Source organism: Emydura macquarii, unplaced genomic scaffold, assembly GCF_026122565.2.
Source record: "Emydura macquarii macquarii isolate MOO-44397 ecotype Brisbane River unplaced genomic scaffold, CSIRO-AGI_Emac_v2 contig_3530, whole genome shotgun sequence".
In the NCBI taxonomy this organism is placed as follows: domain Eukaryota; kingdom Metazoa; phylum Chordata; order Testudines; family Chelidae; genus Emydura; species Emydura macquarii.
In genome coordinates this window covers 10,253,798-10,273,649 of record NW_027133667.1, presented here as the reverse complement: position 1 = coordinate 10,273,649, position 19,852 = coordinate 10,253,798, and the positions used below count along the sequence as shown (strand labels likewise).

The following is a 19,852-nucleotide window of genomic DNA, read 5'->3' as shown; positions in this document are numbered from 1 at the left end:
GTATATTCATTGGGCAGTCGTCTCGTGGGTCCTCTGGCCCAAATATTGACATTGTGGGATATCACCCCCTCAGTTCAGGGCCCCAGTAGGAGTAAAGTAAGTATTCTCTCATATGGGAGGAGAAAGATACCCTAGAGTCTCTGTGCCCTGTGTGGACTCATTCCCCTCAGAGCATAGTCCAGGAGTGGGTGTCTGTCATAGTCCTCTTCAGACTCTGAGGATTCAGAGCCCAGATCCAGAGGGGAAGCCCTCTGTATCCAAGGAGGTTGTGATGACTGGCCTCTACTCATTGACGGTATGGGCAACAGTCTGGCTTGACCCCTGCTCGAGAATGGGGATTGAAAGGGGTACTGCAGGGAGATCGGTACCAGTGAAGGAGTGGATAGGGCACTGGGGTTTGGGAAGCAGTGGTGACTCCTGTTCCAGGAGCACCAAGAGGTTATCTGGAGCTGAGAAACAAGCCAGAGTTGACAGAGTTGTTTCCATAACTTGAGTTGCTGAAGGAGAGTGCACTGGCTCTGGTGGTACTGATGAGAGCTTCTGTGGTGAGGAAGCAGCTCCAGTACCAAATGGAGCTAAGGTCTTGCCCTTTGAAAAAATCCCAGTACTGGATGATCCCATTCTGGAGCAGGTAGCTACTGATGACTGGGGATGGGATGGTAAACAATAGCATATCAGGTGGTGGGAAGTGGAGAACAGCAAGGATCTGTCTGAAGAACCATCTTAACTAAGACCTTGTCTACACTACAGACTTTTGTCAACAAAACAGTGGGGGTGTACACACTACAATGCTCCTTCCACTGAAAAAGCTCTCCTGCTTGCCAACAAAATAAAACCACCTTGATGAGCAGCATAGAGATTTTTGCAGCAAAGTTAGATTGACAAAGTGTCAGTGGTTTTTTTGGTGATTGCTAGCAATAGAGGCTTCTCTCCCACTAGACCTCTCTAAGGAGTATCCTTCAGGTTCCATCCTTAAGTCCCTCCTCTATATCATCCCTTGGCAATTCCCTTCTGAATTCAACTTGAAACGAGGCAAATTCAGACTGGAAATAAGACAAATTTTTAAGAGAGGGTAATTAATTATTAGAACAATTTACCAAGGGGTGTGGTGATTCTCCCTCACTGGCAATTTTTAAAATGAAGACTGGATGTTTTTCCAGAAGATCTGCTCTGGGAATTATTGTGGGGAAGTTCTATGGCCTGTATTATACAGGTGGTCAGACTAGATGATCACAATGGTCCTTTCTGACCTTGAAAACTATGAATCAACTGTGGGGAGCACTTCTATGCCAAAGACACCATAATCTATATTCCTTTCACTCAGCTCTTTCCTCACTTTCAACCAGCCTCATCCTTATCAACCCTGGGCTCTGCCACAAATTCCCTCCTCTGCTTTCTGATGTCTGCCACTCAAATATATGTGCCATCAAAGCAGCACAGCGGCACTAACACATAAGCTTGTCACTTTCACTTCTCTTCGGTTCCATGTATCTTTGGAGCCAATCAAATTGACATCTGGTCAGTTTCATTTGCCTGCTAGACTAGTAGGGCCACAGACTAAAAAACCATCTCTTGTCAAAGCCACTTTTTGCTGTGTTCATCCATGGAATGAAGATTCTAATCATACCTTTCAAGAAGCGGGAAGTGACTGGGAATAAAAATTTGACAACTTTTGGAGGGGCACATTCTGTGTCCCTGCCGCAGCCCCAGGGCCGGAGGAGCTGTCAGCTCCCCTTCCTCATGCTGGGGCCAGAGGAGTTCTGTGCCCCCACCAATTATTTGGGGGGCCTATGCCCCAGCTTGTCCCCCCTCATGCACACCCCTGTGTCCAGTGCATCCAGAACAGCAATAGAAAGGACTTTACCAGGAAATGCTAAAAAGCAAAGTGGAAAAAAATTATGTTTTGGTGTGATCAATCAGGAATTTCCGCTTTACAGGAACAGATTCTGGATGTATTGTAATACCTCTTATCCTTAAAATCCACGGTGCTATTTATTAGCTCCTTCAGAATACACCTGGCAGCCCTCATTGAGTTTCATCTGCTGGTAGAGAGCTATTCTGTTTTTTCTTACCCAGTCACTTCCCGCAAACCAGGTTGTTCCAAGAGATAGGTGAGAATGATTATTTTATTTCTGCAGCCACTCAGACTGCAGGATGGGAGACCCAAATTTCTGAACCTCTGTGTGACAGTGTATCCTTTGGGTGGGCTTATTGGGCTAAAGTTTACTTCATTGCCCTGCTCCAATGCCTAAAAAAGCCAACTCCCAGAAAAAAGCACCTGGAGACCCAGAATTCAGTCACTAAGGATTTTCAGTAAGGCATCAGCCTCCTCACAATCAAGTCCAAAAGAACAAAAGAAATGAACTTAATTCTTAAGTACCAACTTTATAAAATCTTATGTTAAAGAAAATTAATATTTTAATATTTACAATATAACCTGGCTACTTTATATGCCACATCCATTATCTTTGCAGTTATACATAAATAAAGAAAACAAATTAAATCTAAACAGGTCAGTCCCCACAGAACATAGTGAGAAGAAACTCAGAGCTCCCAAAAGCTTAGGTTGAGGTCAGCTGAGTCTCAGAGCTTTGATCACCGAATCTATACAGTCTGCTGAGTCTACATCAACATCTTCCCACCAATTGCTTGTAGAAATTTTCAGCTGAAATCCATACAGAGTCTTCCTTCTCCTCCTCTGCTGAAATCACTCAATTAGCTAGTCAGCTAACCAATTAACCAACCACTCAGTTAAGTATATAAATTTAAAAAAACAAAACAAAACCCTGTGACAAGAAAAAATACAAAACCGAGAATAGCAAAATAAGCCTCTTTCCTCATTATTATATTTAAATAAGAGAGAAGTTGGTGAATCATCCTAGTTGAGACAATTTAACTAAAACAGTTTGGCTAAAATCAAACAACATTCAAAGTGTACAATTAAAATAATTTAGTTTCCCTTCCAATTTCCCCTTTCTAGAATTAACACTGCCAGGGCTTTCCTGTTGGAGGGTTAACAATATCATTAATTTGCTGCAAAATGCTTCAGAGTTAGGAAAAACAGCCTGTTTTCTGCTCCTGTAGCTTAGCTTCTCCCAACCCACAGAGGGTACATGGCCTTTTGCAAAGCAGCTGCCCTGACTACTTGCCCTCATGTAGTCTGAGTCCAGCAACAGAGAAACTATTGAGCATACCCGAAACTACACACCCAATTCCACAAACTTCTGAGTGTGGACAGCTAATGGTGCATCTGCTTAGCAACAGTGACCCAGACACAACCCATTCCTATCTACCCACCTACCAATAGATCTGTTAAAGAGATATCTCCCTATTAAGCATGTGGGTTACAGCCAGGGCCCAAGCATAATTTATTTCGGGCCCAGTACAAACTTGTAAGACGGGCCCCCTCCGACACACATACCACAATCCCTCATCCCTTACATACAATCTCATGAGCCATGAAATTTTTTTTCCTCATGGTAATGGAGGTTGCAGCCTGGGCTGGGTCCCCCAGGGCCTCCAGGCCTGGGTAAAGTGTACCCTTCCCACCTCTCCCAGGTGGGGGGCCTTGGTTACAGTAGCACAAGGCATTTTACCTCCAGGTTACCAGGCTGGCCATATTTGATCATTTACTGAAATGATTGGAGTACTTTTCTCTGGATGATGCTCAGCTGTCAGCCAGGATAGGAATGTCCCACAGCAGGAAGCTGTCTATGCGCAGTGTGGATGGTTTTGCCTCAAGTCCGTTTGAGTGCTGTTGCTGTGCCAGACAGATTTTCCAGTATCCTGCAGATTCGTGTTTCATCAGAGAGAGGTGTGCGTGCACGCACACACATACCACCTTACATGATCCGGGTAGGAAAAGAGAGAAGCCATGAACAGAGCAGGTCACCCTGCTGTCTGCCACCTCTTCACCCAGTTCATTAACCTCAGCCCCATCTGTATTCCTGCTAACCCATCTGTTGAGTGCACAAACCCAGGATGCAGTGCAGGCTGACCCTGGCAGTGTGTTTTGTTTTGATTGAAAATGTCATTCTTTCTTTTTAATGTTTCCAAATTGAAATGTTTTCAGAACTTTTCATTCCATGAAAATATTGGATAGGCTGAATTTTCAGGCTACTTGGTCATGCAGTGAGAATATAGCTAATGCAGTGAGAGGGGAAGGCAGCTTCCTCCCACTTTCTGCTCTCTGGATTGTAATCCCAGAGCAACAGAGTTTTACTGGCCCTGTGAGGAAACTGAATGACTGAGTGGATCTCTGAAAAGCATGACTTGCAGAACATTGCACACTGCATCATTGTCTCAGACCCAGCTTGTGGGGGTGGATATTAGTGGAGTTAATCAGATGCTTTGTCTTGCCTTTGGGATCCCCATTGTTGCTGTGGTGCAGTAGGATGGTGTATCCCTTTCCCCACTTCAGGGTTTCTTTTTCAAAAAGTTTCTCATTTTCCCCTTCATTTATTTATTCCAGAAACGGGTTCTGTTCCTCACTAATGATTACTTCTTCACTGACATCAGTGACACACCTTTCAGGTGAGCAAGTGTCTCTCAGTTCAGGGATGGACTTCTGAGGGGTAGAGGGAGTGTAGCTATTTAGTCCTTCCTTCTCATGATATTGGCTATGACAGAGGGGTGCCTTGCTCCCTCGCATTGGAGTTCAGATACTCTTACTGCTGTTTTGGGAATATTCTTTTGTTAATAAGTGAGGAGGGAGCTGATGGCATTGAGGATGATAGCTCACCTCTCAGGGAGGGCAGTGTCAGATTTAAGCATTTGGGGATTACCTGTTACCTTGTTGACAAACCCTCTCTTTTCTCCCTGCCTGCAGTCTGGGTGTCGTCCTGTCCCGTGGGCATGGGGAATACATTCTTCTGGGGGACACTTCAGTGGAAGAAGGTAGGTTAACCTGAAACAGCCAAATCAAACCAACGTAGAGAGCAGGGATATTGAACTTCATTGCCATCCCAGGGATGGGCTGTTGCCTCCCTCTCTTCTCTGTCCTCCTCCCCTGTCCCCTCAGCCTCTTTCTGTCTCTTGGATTCATTGATTGATCAATAGACATTGGTTGCTTTCTTGTTTCAGGCTTGCATGACCTGCTGCAGCCAGACTTGACCTTAGCCAACGAATGGTAAGAATATGATTGATATTCAGTTGCTGTTGGAGCTTCGCGTTGAGATCCCTGGCAGAGGGTCACTCGCTGCTCTGCCCTGCCCCTCTCCCAGGCCTGGAAGAAAAGCAGTATTGTCCTGATGGAAGTGATGGTGCCAGAGCAAACGCTGAGCTTCCGGAGCTTGGCGCAAGCTCCTGAGGCGTCCGTCGCTTTCCTCGGGAGACTATTCTACAGTGTGACACACCTGATTGTCAGGAAAGAACTCCTGATATTCACCGTAAATTCTCCTTTGCACAATCTCATCCCATTCCTTCTAGTACTTCCTAGAACTGTGCAACAAACCCTAAACCACACAAAATTCAGCAAGATAGGATTTTGTTGCAAAGTCAGACTATGCGCAGTGAGAAATCAGCGTGATTCATGTGCCTTTTAATAGAGCCTGGATGTAGTTTCTAGTGAACCTGGGAGTTGACTTTATTGATGCAAAATCAGATCATGCAAAATTTGTGCTTTTGCTTGGTTTGGCTGTGAAACAAAGCAAAGTTTGGCATTTTCAACTTTTGCTTTGAGATTTGGGATTTGTGTGTACCTGAAACTCAGCATTAAACTCAGGCATGTGAACCTCAAATGGATCAAAATTAAAATAATTATTTGCAAGAAGCCCTTCCAAAAAACCCCAAGTTATTACACCCTCGTTAAAACCCCTCGGATCCCATGAACAGCATCTCTTCCTCCTTCAGTTTCATGCAGTTATTGTATATACTCCAGTTATTTGTTCATCTGCTTTACATGATACCGTCTTCTTGTCTTACCTCCTACACCGTTCCTTTAAGTTCCTTAATAACTTGTGTTTCTTCTTGATACCTTTTCAATCTGACATTGAAGTGGCCAGAACTGAAATCAATATTAGAAAGCTGGTCTCTTATGGAATACAGAGAAGTGATCACCTCCCAGCTCTGTATCCTGATGCCTCTGCATATGCAGCCCATTGGTTTTTCTTGCCACTATATCACATTGCAAGTTTGTTCACTGTCTAGTTTTCTGTCTCCTTTGGCATTAGTGCTTTCTGCTTTTCTCCATCACACTGACTATTGTTGTAAATGGGCTAGTGTATATATTACCATTGCCCTTTGCTGGGTGAAATTAGAACTGCTCTGCTGCGTGTCAGAAGAACTATACTGCTAACAAAGATGCTTCTTTAGCTCAGTTGGTAGGGTCCTGTGCTCTTTTTAACTGGAGGATCTGAGTTCTATCCATGCTGTTGGGTGCACAGAACACGGAGTGCAGCATAATACCAGCTGAAATTCCTAGGTGGCCAACGATTTGTTCCAATTTTTTTCCAGATCACTGTTTTCCTGGTGTGTTTGCTTGAAAGTGATTTTCGGTGTTTCTTTTCTTGCTTCCAGGATTTACTGCATCACAGATATTGATCCAGATCACCGGAAGCTCAGCCAGCTGGAGGCCATGATCCGCTTCCTCACAGGAGAGGAACCCGATCTGGAATGTGAGTGCTGGAAATGAAAGTGACCTGCTTAAGCTCCCCTGTGTCTCTCCACCCTGGAGAAGGGCTGTGGGTAGCTGAGTGGTGCAGACTCAGCTCGTGCACTATCTGCACATATCTGCAGAGCTGAGTTCAAACAATTGCTCCCTTCGTAAGTGGAAATAAATTGAATGGCCATTGTGCTGTGGGGGGAGCCAGGAGGGGAAGGGGGCCTGCATATAGTTCAGAGCTGCGTAGTTCTACAGCAATAGTAATAACATTATTTATTTGTATTGTGGGAGAGCCCAAAGGCCCTTTTCAGAGCTGGGTCCTATTGTGTTAAACATTCCTCAAACACTGGCTAAAAGACAATGTCTGCCCTAAAGAGTAACAACTGAATTTGAAATAAGGCAGAGCAAGTGGTTATGACAAACTAAGGAGGGAAATGGGCAAGGGAGGACGAATGTAATGAAAAGATCACGTGGATTCATAGGGTGCATTACTTGATGTTCCCTGATGGTTCCAAATCATCTGAAAGAATGTTTGGGTTTTGTTTGCATTTTTAATTAAATTAAATCAGCTATCCCTACCTGTTGCTGTACCTGAACATTATTAACTAACTGATCTCATGTAAATATCAGCACAGAAGTGCATCTTGAGGAGGGATCTGAGGAAGGAAAGAGTTGTGGCCTTATTGATCAGAGGATGCTCTATGAATAAGAGGTAGTGTAGAAGAAAGCACAGAGATGTTTGTGGAACAAGCAGATAAATGGCTGTTCAAAACTGGTATTATTGGCAGCATGAAGGGTGCAGGGTGAGACTATAAGAGACAAGAACAAATAAGCAGGGAGAGGCAGTGTAGTGAAGGGCATTAAGGGTGAAGACAAGAAGTTTAACCCTGATGAGGTACGAAAAGGGAGCCAGTGGAGGGATTCAGAGGAAGCAGGGAGAATGTAACACAGAATGATGGGAAAGGGCGATGAAAGACTGTCTTAGTGGCTGTGTTTTGAATGGACGGAAAGAGGGGAGATGTGTGTCCAGGAGGAGAGGGAGGTAGATGATAAAGCCCTGGATGAAAGTTTTAGCAGTGTGGACAGAAAGAAACGTTCAAATTTTGGAAGTGCTATGGAAGAAGAAGAAGCAGCTGGATTTGGACAAATGAGTGTGTTGGGTAAAGGAGAGGGAGGAGTCAAAGATGACCCTCAGCTTATAGGTCTCAGTGACAAGGAGAAGGGGAACCTATCAGTAATGACAGAGAGTGGGGAAAACTTGAAGGAAAGATAAGGGGTTCCGTTTTGGCCATGTTAGGATTAAATTGATAGTCAGGCATCCAGGAGGAGGTGTCAGGCAGACAGAAATAAGGGACAGAGTAGATGGGCACAAGTCAGGACTGGGGAAGACGATTTGAAAGTCAGTGACATAAAGATGATGAGGAAGCTGCCTGAGGTAGATGAGATTTCCCAAAGTAAAGCTTTAGAGCAAGAAGAAAAAGGGGCTAAGAATGGAGCCCTGTGGGATCTTCCAGGAGAACGGAGGAGGACCACCCCACTAAAATAGGGTGCAGAGGCTTTGTCTAGACTAGGATTTAAATATGTTTTGTTAGAGGACATTCGCTTGAAACAACAATTTTGAAACTTTTGAAACTGTTTTGTTTGCTCAGCTTTTCAACACCTTTCGGGTTGACAGAAGGTGAACCCTGACCCTTTACAACTGTGTAAAGAGGGTCTAGTGTGCTGAACTGCGATATGAGTGACCACCTGAACCCCAGACTTTGGGTCACTGCCACTCACATACAACATGGGGGTGAGCTGCCCTGACTGTAATGCTGTCTGCATGACTGCCGCTAGACAGGATGTGGGAGTGGCTTGATCAAACCTCTGGTAAGGTTTCCCATTCTGTCCTCCCTGCCAGAGCTGAGGCACCCCTGGGATGGTCAGCAAAATCAAGTGGGAGCTTTCTTTTGTTCTTTGTTGTTCAACCTGCTGGACCAAAAGTTAGATCAGTAACATTGCAGCTGTAAAGGACATCTAGGAGGCAAAGGGATGACACTCTTTTCACTCCTCGTCATGTTTGGTTTTGGTGGGGTTTTTTTGTTTTGGTTTTTTGCTCAGGTGATGAGGAGTTGGTCCAGGAGGTGCTGTTTGATGCTGTGGTAACTGCGCCAATGGAGGCCTACTGGACAGCCTTGGCCCTCAACATGTCTGAGTAAGTATATGTGAAAACACAGCTGAAATTCATTCAGATCTCATGGTCTTCTCGGAGCTGGGACACAGGGTCTTCTGATTCCCTGGTGAAAGCTCTGTGGCCAAGCTGAAGGAACAACTTCATTCCCTTTGTCTAGTAGAGCCCATAATAGATCCTTACATAGCACTGAGCTGACCATAGATACAGAAGGAGCACATCGATCTCCCTCTCAGGCATGGACTCCAAAGAGGAGGAGTCTCACATTTGGGGTATTAGTAATAGATACAGAAACTTACACTTTGAAGTCATGAGTTCAAATTTCACCCAAGGATGGTAGTGACCAAATATTGTTACCATGTGACAACTGTTCCTTGAACTACAGAAAGTGAATTGGTCTGAGTCCATTTCCTATTGGAGTATCACAAAAAATATTATCCCAGCTGGCACTAATTGGCTTTTTTACTGATGGTGAAGCTGAGAACTGAATGGGCCATGGAGATTGACCTACCCTGTCACGTTTATAGATGGTGCCTTCAGATCTGGGTTGAGGTACATAGATGGAAGCTTGGACTGCTGCTGCCAAAACTGAGAAGGGATGTGAATCTATGGGGTCTTGCCTCCACCTGGATTTCCCACAGCTGCTACCACCTGGGCATCTAGGACTACTAGCACTTTAACACTGTGTTGTTGAGGTCTGCTTGCTGCATGATGTTAAAAACATTGGCAGCCAATGTTGTCTTCTCTGCACTTGAACTCCCACTGTTGGTACCATCTATGGCGCTGAACCAGTGGTAGCAATGGCAGGAATTTTTTTCCAACAAGCCCTAGTGTAGACATAGCCTTAAGCTGTCACTCCAGCACATTTCTTTCACTTAAAAAGGCAGTGCCATGTCCATAGAAGCTGGCCCTTTACACTGTGAGTCTCTTCACAACAATGTCACATCTATGCTAGCCACAACTCCAGAACTCTGAGCCATTCAGCTACTTTATCCCTCGCCATCCCTTAACTGCTCTGTCCCCCCCGGGAAAGACCCATTCTCTCTGAGTGACCCATCTCCCTCCCCAGTCCGGCATGTGAATAGCCTGTGGCTGGGCTGGCAGGAGTAGAAGACTTTAAGTTCTGTCTATAAAGGGACAAAATGGACAAATGACAAAAGTGTGAATGTGAGAATGAATAATAAAATCATGGTAATGCTAATTAAGGCTGGGATTTTCAAATGTCTCAGTTTTGGTATAACCCCATTGAAGGCAGTGACAGGATATCACAGGGGAATTTGGTCCTAAATGCTTAAGAAACCTCCCACTCCAATGTGTTGCCCTCTGAATCTCCACTTTGGAGGTCCTTACTACATGGCAGTAGTACAGGTTTGTCTCTAGCTCAGAGAACTAATTCTGGCCCTCTGGGTATCTCGTTCTCTCCCACAGTGAGACTGAGCAGGGGGTCGAGACGGCATTTCTGGGCACTCGGGCTGGCCTCATGAGGAGCCTCCTGTATGTGGGATCTGAGAAACTCTCGAACAGGCAAGTCCTTAAAATGAACTTCACTGTGGAGTTTCTTCTAGTCTCTGTGAAGGGGCAGCATGAAATTGCCACCGTGCTTTGGACAGTATCCAGGGTTACAGAAAACAGAATGGGAAGCAACCTGGGGTTAGTGGAGTGGATCCTGTCCCCTGTGTCATGAGGGCTGGGGGGGTGCCCTTTTTGTGCTTGTTCTGTTATATGACAAAAACCTGTTCCAGAATGCACTGGTTTCAATGTAAAATGTAAGCTGACTTTTCTGCGAGATATAATCTTTTCTTGGTTCCAAAGTCCTGGTCAGGAAATAGAAGGGCTGTTCCAGGACATTACAGTCACTGGAGATCCTCTGATACCTTTTGTCAAAGTGTGGGGAGATTTATGCTTTAGCGTTTGGGCCATGTTCCAATTTGGCTAGTTATAGTCTGCCTATCTCAATTCCCCATGCAGTCTAAATGCTGAATATTCTATCCTATATTGGTTTTTATACTGCCCTCATTATCATAGTATCTGAGCACCTTCCAGGGGTGCATTAAACAATGTGACTAATGTCTGTCCCATGTAGTTAATACCTCTCTCATCCTCTCCTTAGAGGGAGAATTGTGTGTGCAATGGAGTGTTTTGGGTTGGTAGGATTTTGGTTAGAGTTATTTTTAAATATACACATTTCTTTGAGTTTCTGTTAGAAAGTAGGCTGAAGAAGTGCACCCTGCACTTGGAGCAGAAGATGGTGAGTTTTGTGATGGTCCTTCGTTCCTGTGGGAATTTGTTCCACAGTCTGGGACCAGCCTCTGAGAAGGTCCCATTTCCTGCACAAATGAGCTTTACCCTTATGGCAGAAAGTTCCATTGTGCCTGAGCAGCACACTTGTCAGCTACAGTCTTCATCCCAAAACTTTAGGCAATCTTTTAAATATGCTGGGCCCAGGCCATTGAGTGCTTTTAGAATAAGAAACAAAACCTTGACCTTGACTCAGTGTTCTGTGGGAAGCCAATGTAGATTCCCTGTCCTGTACTGCTGGTGCATAGCATTCTTCTTAGAGGGCTGCAGCTGCATCACTCTAGTGGGGGTTGCATTTCAGTGGCAGATTCCTGTATATAGTATGTAAAGTACTTCCCAGTCCTTGGGAAAAGAAAGAACCATGTAAAAGACCACTCATTGTTATGTTAAAATATACAGCAAAAGTAAAAGTCTGAAATAAAGAGATGGGGTGGGAGGTGGGGGAAGAAGTGGTGATTTCCATGGAAGTCTGTTACCTGATTATTGCTGGTGCTCTATCTAGGCATGGCCGGGTTATGTTATGGCAAGTGCAAAAGCCCATAGATCGATCCTTTTGGTTTGAGACGCTCCAGTGAGTCTCTGGAACTTGGCTCTCCTGTAAGGGTGGCATCAATTATTCCTCATGACCTACTCCTTTGGCCTTATTGACCTGAACTTCTAGCTCTGTCTGGATCTTGTTTTCTTGATCAGGCAAGACTCAGACCCCTTCTCCCATCTCACTTGCACTAAGCACCTGAGCCAGTTCCTGGTTCTCGACTGAGTCAAAAATATAGGAGTCTTCATTCACCCACGATGCAAATGGAAGGGCTTCCTCATAATCCCTTTCACAGCCCCACTCTTGCTCTTTGGAGCTTGCTGCATGAAGGGGATTAGACATTTTAAAAGGAATTCAGACACAGGGTAAAATTTTCTAAAGCACCTAAGTCCCATTTTCCAAAGTGATTCAGACACTTAGGAGCCTAAATCACTTAAGTATTTTTGAAAATCTTACCCAGAACTTTTTGGTTGGGTATCTAGTCCCATTTATATAGTAAGTTCAGTCCTCTCATCTGCCCAATGATCCCTGTGATGCCTCCTAAGACATTACCTGGACTAACAGCATCCCTCTCACCTACACGTGGCACCTGTTGATACTTTAATACTGCAGCTGTTACCTGTGGTAACTAGATACCTTCCCCCTGCATATGGTAACAACTGTTAGAACACCCATATTGGAGACGTTAGCTGGGGTAACACAATCCCTACAGTGCTTACAAATAGATACACTGCTGCTGCAGCACTGGGCTGGGACAGAGATTGTTCTCAGCTGCAGGGTACCAGATTCTTACTTTGCATTTCCTTGCATCTCCCTTTCTCAGTTTTGTGGTTCATTCTTAACCACAACAGAGGTGGCTTATGCACATTAGTGCTGGCCCCACTGGGATGGGCTACATGAGGTAGGTTCTAGCTGCTCACCAAATGGCAGTATAGGCAGGAAAAGTACTACAGATTCAAGGATGTTACTTATTAGCTATACTCATCCCACCTACCACTGTTGCTTGTGTGTGGTGGGTGAACAGTCTGTGCTGGGGGGATGTGGATGTTGATGTGGACAACAGCACCACCTGGTGGCTGAATCTGGAAAAAGTCATAAGATCTATGTGACACGCTGAGCAGAAGCCAAGAAACTGGAAAGTACGTTTCCTGGTTCATGCAGATAATTCTCTTTAAGCTCAGATGTGTTCCTAAACCTTACCTCTGTATTATCTGTCTACAGCAGTAACATCTGTAAAGCACCCGCTACCATAGTATTTAGGTGCCCTGTGCTGTATTTAAAATAATTGCATCTTGCTTGTCTGCAAATGGACCACTATATTCTCCTTTTACCTGAGGTTAGAGAGAATCTTATGGAATATGTAAGGATCAGTTTATTTGGGGCTGCTACTCCGTATTTGACAGTATATGTAACCATCTCTACCGAGGTTAGACCTTTGCAAAGAGGCATGACTTTCTTAAAAGGAGGTGTAGGCTCAGCATGGTCTTCTATAGCCAAGGGCCCTTTGCCCTTCCGTGGCAGCCAAAGGATTGACATGAGGCTCTATTAGTTGTAGTGACTCTATGGACTGGAGAATTCTTGGGGGTTGCATAGAGAGACCATCCTTGTGATTGTGAGGCCTACTCCATTGAGGGCTTTAAGGTTCTAGTGCTGATCTACACAGTAACTCTGGGATGTGATGGGTAACCCAGGTAGGGCACTGAGCACAGGTGTAATACCCCACAGCAAGGTCTGTGTGTCAGAGGTGAGTTGCAGCATGCTGGATTAGCTGAAACTTCCCCAGCGCTTTCTTTGTTGGTCCTAGGACTAAGCCATTGCCATAATCCAGCCTAGAAGGCAAAGACTATGTCTGTAATAGTGAGGAAGGAGGCACCAATCTTGCCAATCACAGGTGGGAAAATACATTTCTGGTAACCTTCCATGTAGCTCCAAATGTGGGTTTCTTCAAATGGCTCACGTGCAGGTCAGATACTCAGCTTCCCCAGCACCATCTTGGACATCTTGACTTTATGGCTTGTCCTAACCTACTCACCATTTAAAAATGCCAGAGCACTTCCTGTGAAAGAAGGGGTGGGAGCCCTGGTTTCCCAACCAATGTGCTTGGCTGAGTCCTTTTGCCTCTAAATTCTCCCCTGTGGTTTGTTTGACACAGGTCACTTTCTGCCTTGTGGTGTAGCTGTGTGCTGCTAAAGAGCAGCACCTTCCGCCCCAGCGATGGCTGCATTTCAGCAGTGAATGAAGTGGCTGAAGCCTGTGTACAGCATATAGTTTGTAAAGTGCTCTGGTGTCCTTTGAGATGAAAGGTGCTGTCTGAAAGTAAGTTTAGTATCACCCTGCCCTTGACTATGCCGACGCTGTGCTGGTGTGCTGACAATGCTAAGGGCAGATCATTCCCTCAGGCAGGCACTGGGCTGAATGCACTGAGGAGGGAAGAGTGGATTTCCCTGTCCCAGATGAAGATGGCAATTTTCACTTTTTTTTTTTTTTTCCTTACAGGAAGTTCCTGACCCTTGGGGACAAAGAGAGTATCTTCACCATGGATCACTTCCCCTTGTGGTACCGTCGAGCAGTCGAGCATCCCCCAGGGAGCTTCATCTACAGCATCACCTCAGAAGAGAGTTCAGGTAACCCTCGCTTTAGTACTAGGGCAAAGGAGGGAGAAGGAGAAAGTTTGTCACTCACAGTCCCCCGTTCCCTGTCCCCACCCCATTCGCCTTCATTATCCCCTTCCTGCCAGACTGAATTCTTGCACATTGGGAGATGGTGAGAGGCATCCCCGGGCTGCTTATTAGCACAGAAAGAGGCAGACGCCTCACAGCAAGACATGAACAAGAGATGTGAGGGATGGGCAAGGTGGCAGGGCATGGAGTAGGTGAGGGATGGACGGGGCTTCTGAAAGATGCATGAGTCTGCTGGGCAGGGGAAGATAAGGAATCAAGTGAGGAGAGATGGGGGAGCTATGAGGCAAAGGAGGGGATAGATAGGCAGGCTAGCTGGCTGGAATGATTTGAGTGGTAGTCAGGTAGGACCATGAGACTTGAGCAGGGGACCAGGTGGAAGGAGGTGACATTTGTCCTGGAGTCACTTTTTCATGGATTTAATGAAAAATTTCCCAACAGGGAAAATTAGCTTTTCACCAGGGAAGAGGGGGATCTCACTCCCCGCACCAAAAGCATTTCAATGGTCCCCACCAAGCATGCTGAGTCTCATGCTGGTTCTGTAATGTCGACATCACTCACCCTAGACACGGAGCCCCAAAATGACAGCTGACAAGCAGCTTTGTTGTGTCTCTTGCTTAGGGTGCGATTGTCGCCTCTGTGATCTCCAGAGCCTGCAGGGGTGGAGGAGGAGAGGAGAGCAGAGGAATTAAAATCAAAACAAAATACTAAGTGACACTCATAAAACAGAGGCAGAAATCCCCTCTGTCATCTTCCCCAGCGCTCAGGCGCTGTCATGGAGCGCAGCACTTTCACTGTAAAAGCTTTTTGTAGCATTGTGGTGGGAGGGTAGGTGGGAGGAGAAGTCAGCAGCACTGAGAAGAAAATGAGGATGAGATCCAAAAGATGAACCAGGATATAAAGTGAGGGGGAGAGGGAGAGAAAACACACTAAACCTTCCATCCATGCTCTCCCCTCCTCCCTGCCCCCAAGAATACCTCACTTAAGAGTAAACACTAGAGTGAGGGGCAGAGGTGGCAGTCATGGCAGGAGGCCTCTTCTGCCAGACTACATGCAACTTTCATTGCTTTTCGCAATAGAGCAGGGCTCAGAAATTTAGACATTGGCACCCAGGTATCAGTTGCTAGTCACTGTGGGCCAGATCCCGCAGTCCTTGCTCACCTGAACCCTAATTAGCATCAAAGGTGGCTTTGCCTTGATAAGAACTGCCTTAAAGCTGATTGTTTGTTTTATAGTATCTCTTAGCCACGACCAAGCTCAGGACCCAATTGTGCTAAGCACTGACACATAGGAAGAGACCGTCCCTGCCCCCAAAAGCTTATGTTCTAAATAGGCAAGACAGACAAAGGGGGGGAGGAAGGAAGGATTATACTTAGGGGTCTACTTAAAATGCAGAAAAATCACACCGCATAAATAGCCCATTTCACGGATGTGTTACTCATCCACGAAACTTGCTATTTATGCCAGGACCAACCCATGAAAAATGTGTGATTTCTCCACAGCGTTTCTCAAACTGGGGGCCCTCATGCAAAAAGGGATCACAGCCTATTAGAGAGCCACAGTATTGCCGGGGCATTCTCTGCTGCTGCTGGCAGTGCTGCTGCCTGAAGCTGGGCGGCAGGAGAATGGTGGCTGCTGCCTGCGCACCCAGCTCTGAAGGCTGTACCACCGCCAGCAGTAGCAGAAAAGTGTGACGTGATAAGGTATTGCCACCCTCACCTCTGTGCTACTGCTGGTTGCGGTGCTGCCTTCAGAGCTGGGTGCCCACCCAGCAGCTGCTGCTCTGCTATGCCTTCAGAGCTGTGTGGACAAAGACCAGATTTCATGGGGGAGACCAGATTTCACAGTCCGTAATGTGATTTTTCACGGCTGCAAATTTGGTAGACCCGTAATTAGACTCCCCTTTTTACAGATGAGCAACTGAAGCACAGAGAGATTGTCATTTGCCCAAGGTCACATAAGTCTGTGGCAGAACTGGGAATAGAATGCAGAGCTTATGAGTCCCAGTCTAATGCATTCACCGCAAGATCATGCTTCCTGTATCTACATGTGTGACCCAGCAGGACTGTGAACTTCACATAGACTCCTTCTAGGGAGTTTGATCCTGCATTTGTTGTCTACCTGAATCCCACACAGGCATCACAGGGAGTTTTGGGTTCACAAGAAGCACGGGATCAGGTTCAAAGCACATGAACATCATCTGGCAGGAAGGTCCTTGTGTTTCGCAAGTGCTTCTCTCGATGTGTGCAGTGCCCTTGTGCAAGTCAGCCTGACTTCAGTCAAAAAAATCCACACACGACCTAAGGCTAAAACAAATAGTACAGCTGCAAAGTCATGCTCAGGACACGTCAGACACCAACAAGAATGATGAAGACAAATGCTGGGACCATGGGGAAGGAAAAGAGACCTAATCCATCTGCGAGGGCAGAGCATTGAACTCTACAACATGTTGGGAAGGAATGAGAGGCAGAATAAATATGCTCAGAAATGCTGACCTTCAAATGTCCCCAGTGTCTGTAAAAAAGAAACCACAGCCCCTATTTTTTTGTTTCAAACAAATCTATTAAAATAAAAAACCCTACAAAAAATGGAATCCTGTCCCTAGGACAGTTACAGTCTAAAATGATTGAGTTCAACTTAGGAAATGAGACACTGCAGTTCAGACTACAATTGTGTCTGTTTTTATGCCTCACAAAAATGGTTGAACTGTGTTTGTGCATTCTCACTGCCTAACTTCGTGTGTGTACCAATGCAATCTGGAAAAATCTGGGGCAGCTAGCCCGTACCTTCTCAGCAGGAAATAGCATAGAGGACACGCACACAGAGCAGCACCAGTGGTATGAGGTGCAATGCGCTCTGGGACATCTTTGCACCCAGAAAACTAGAAGTAAGGAGGACTGGCTTACTTGTGAGGAGTTCCTGTGGATTTAAACAGGTGTAACTGAAACCAAAAGTTGGCCTAATAGTATGACACAACACGCTTATTCTCACAGGTAAACAATCTCAGAGTGCAGAAGGAGGTTGGCTGAGTCTTGTAGCAGCTGCTCAGGAAGTATGCACTTTCTTTTTTTAAGGGCAATGCCCTGGCTTTCATGGGACATTACACCAAGAGGAAATCCTGCCTTCTGATTCCTGAACAGCCAATCGGCATGTTTCAGTGTTCTGAGAGATGCAGGCATGAGATTAGAGTTGAACTTTTTGATGTTGAGGCATCCTTTGTGCACTTTTATCATGTGACCTCCCCACACACTCCCGGTCCATGTCAGAGCTGGCTACTTCAGTGTTCTCAGTGTTTTTTCTCTGTGGAAAGTAAAGAGCTCCAGTGTGTGTGGTCTGCACCCTCTTCTCCTGGCAATAGAGGGAAAATAACTGAGTCTGCTACATTTGTGTCTTGACAGAGGGAGGTGGCGAACCAGAAGTGGTGACAGTGAGCACATCTGTTGCTGTAACTGTGGATGGGAAGACGGCTATAGCTGCAGGTAGGAACTGCCAAGAAAAGATTTTTATTTTTCTCTCAATGTCTTTCTGGGGGAATCTTCCTTACAGTGAGATCTGTTAGCCTGTGGAAATGTCTTCCTAGGAAAGTGGTGGAAATAACATGTGTTTTCATATCGAAAACTAGACTGGACAAAGCACTAGAGAATATACTGCTTGGCTCCTGCATTGGGCACAAGAAGAGAGATTGGGTGAATTAACAGGAATTTTCCATTGCTGACATCTATGACTATGGATTGGTGCAGTCGGCCAATCTGACTGGAGCAGAAAGCTTGTGCAGTGGGTAGTTTTGGAGCTTTGAGATCATTGTACTGTCTGTGGGCTGGTGGAGTATTTGTGGTGATTACGTTGAGTTTCAGAAGCATTAGATGTGCCTGTACCTCCAGTACTAGAATAGCTGGCAACTAACCTTTGTTGATGGAGCGAACATGCTCCTGGCTTCAAAATTCTCTCCTGCAAATTCCCACCATTCCCTGTAAATCTGAGCTTTGTGCCCCCTTCTGAAGGAGTTTCACTGAATTCCGTGTGTGCTGTTGAAAGATAGTGATCTCACATTTATAGAACACCTGGTCACATTCTGAGGAGCAATCCAGATCAGTGAGGGATTGTGTCACTGCCTGCCTTGTGACCCTGAGTGCCTCAGAATGCTCTGCTGCTGTTGCTCTCTTGACTGGACTCTCCATTCAGCATACAAGCATGAACTAAGTGTCTGTGTGTTAAGCAGCCCTGGTTCAGTGTTCTGTTCCCGGCAGCCTGCTTGTTATATCCTGCCACATGCTGGCCTCCACCAGCCTTGGTTATACCTAGCAAGATGACCCCAACAACTCAAAATCCTCCCAAAACTGTGTACTCTGCAATGTCCAGTCCTCTCCTGGACCATTCAGAGAGCTATTAAGGTTTGTTTGTTCCTTTTAAATTACAGTACCCAGCAGCTTGCCACATTAACTGGAGTTAACATTCACTTGAAATCAAACACAGCACTGTGTTGGTTTAGATTCAAGTTGGTTTAGTAAAACAAGTTCATTAACAAAAGGAGAGGACATTAAATGAGTTAATTAGAAATGGATAAAAGCAGATAAAATGCTTTCTAGAGGCTAAGACTTAACAAAACAAGCTACAGTCTTTGTTCAAGGTAGTTTCCTTACCAATCTACCTTCCAGTAAGTTGGCTGACTACCTCTCTGGTCAGGATCTCCCAGAAAATCCAAAGTGCTCGGTTCCTTTGTCTTAGGTGAAAGATAACTTGGGGTTCTTTGCCCCTCTCTTTATAGTCCAGTCCTTTGAAATGGATTCTTCTGAAAGTTACCCTCCAAAGTAAAGTTCATTCAAGCTGTGGGGAAGGCAACATGGAGTCTCCTGGTGAAGGAGATTTCATGCAGGTTTCTCCTGCTAGTGTTTTCTAAAATGCATATTGATTTGTTTCCTTCAATCTGCTCCCCCTGCTGTAATGCTAAGTGGTTATCTCCTTTCCTTGTTGCTTGATGGTCCTGTTTACCTTTTGTATACATTGCATTCCCACTATCCCTTAATTTACTTTGGAAATACCTCTCTGGTGGCAGAACCACATTCTTTTTTCTAGGGTGGGATAATGTTAGCCCTGCCTGGCAGACACACTTCACATTCCCAATATGATGGTAATTTTGAATTTATCTTCCATATATACACCGTGCAGTACTATTAATAATTAGTATGATATTAGCTTTCTATTGATATCTTACATAACACTTTTTAGAAATAGGTTATGACATTAGTGAGTTGGGGTATATTCAATTGGTCAGGCCAGCTGAAACTCACTACCAGATATCAATGAGTCCCTTGTCCTCTTTATTTGGATGCTGTTAAGGTTTCACACCTTCATTCCAAAAGATCCCGAAGTGCTATATAAACTTTACAATTCTCCATAGGAATTCCTTCACTCACCACTGAAATGCAACCACCTCTGGGGTGAAATGGAACAGCTGTCTAGCAAAACTGAGCAATTCTAAATAATAATTTAGAATATTCTAATAATAATTTAGAATAGGTACTGTATTCAGCTGAAACTGCAGAGGTAATTTAAGGTGACTTTTGACAGTT

The 19,852-nt window shown here is 45.2% G+C and overlaps 1 protein-coding gene across 1 annotated transcript in view; it reads left to right on the top strand.

Annotated features, from left to right (window-relative positions):
- The window catches only part of CACNA2D4 (calcium voltage-gated channel auxiliary subunit alpha2delta 4), a 165,368-nt gene that overhangs the window by 60,324 nt on the left and 85,192 nt on the right, over positions 1-19,852 (top strand). Inside the window, exons 19-26 of the mRNA XM_067536119.1 lie at positions 4,472-4,533; positions 4,829-4,896; positions 5,083-5,128; positions 6,517-6,614; positions 8,702-8,795; positions 10,200-10,299; positions 14,105-14,228; positions 17,681-17,761. Coding sequence (XP_067392220.1) covers positions 4,472-4,533; positions 4,829-4,896; positions 5,083-5,128; positions 6,517-6,614; positions 8,702-8,795; positions 10,200-10,299; positions 14,105-14,228; positions 17,681-17,761 — 673 coding nt within the window. The remainder of the gene's footprint in view (positions 1-4,471; positions 4,534-4,828; positions 4,897-5,082; positions 5,129-6,516; positions 6,615-8,701; positions 8,796-10,199; positions 10,300-14,104; positions 14,229-17,680; positions 17,762-19,852) is intronic.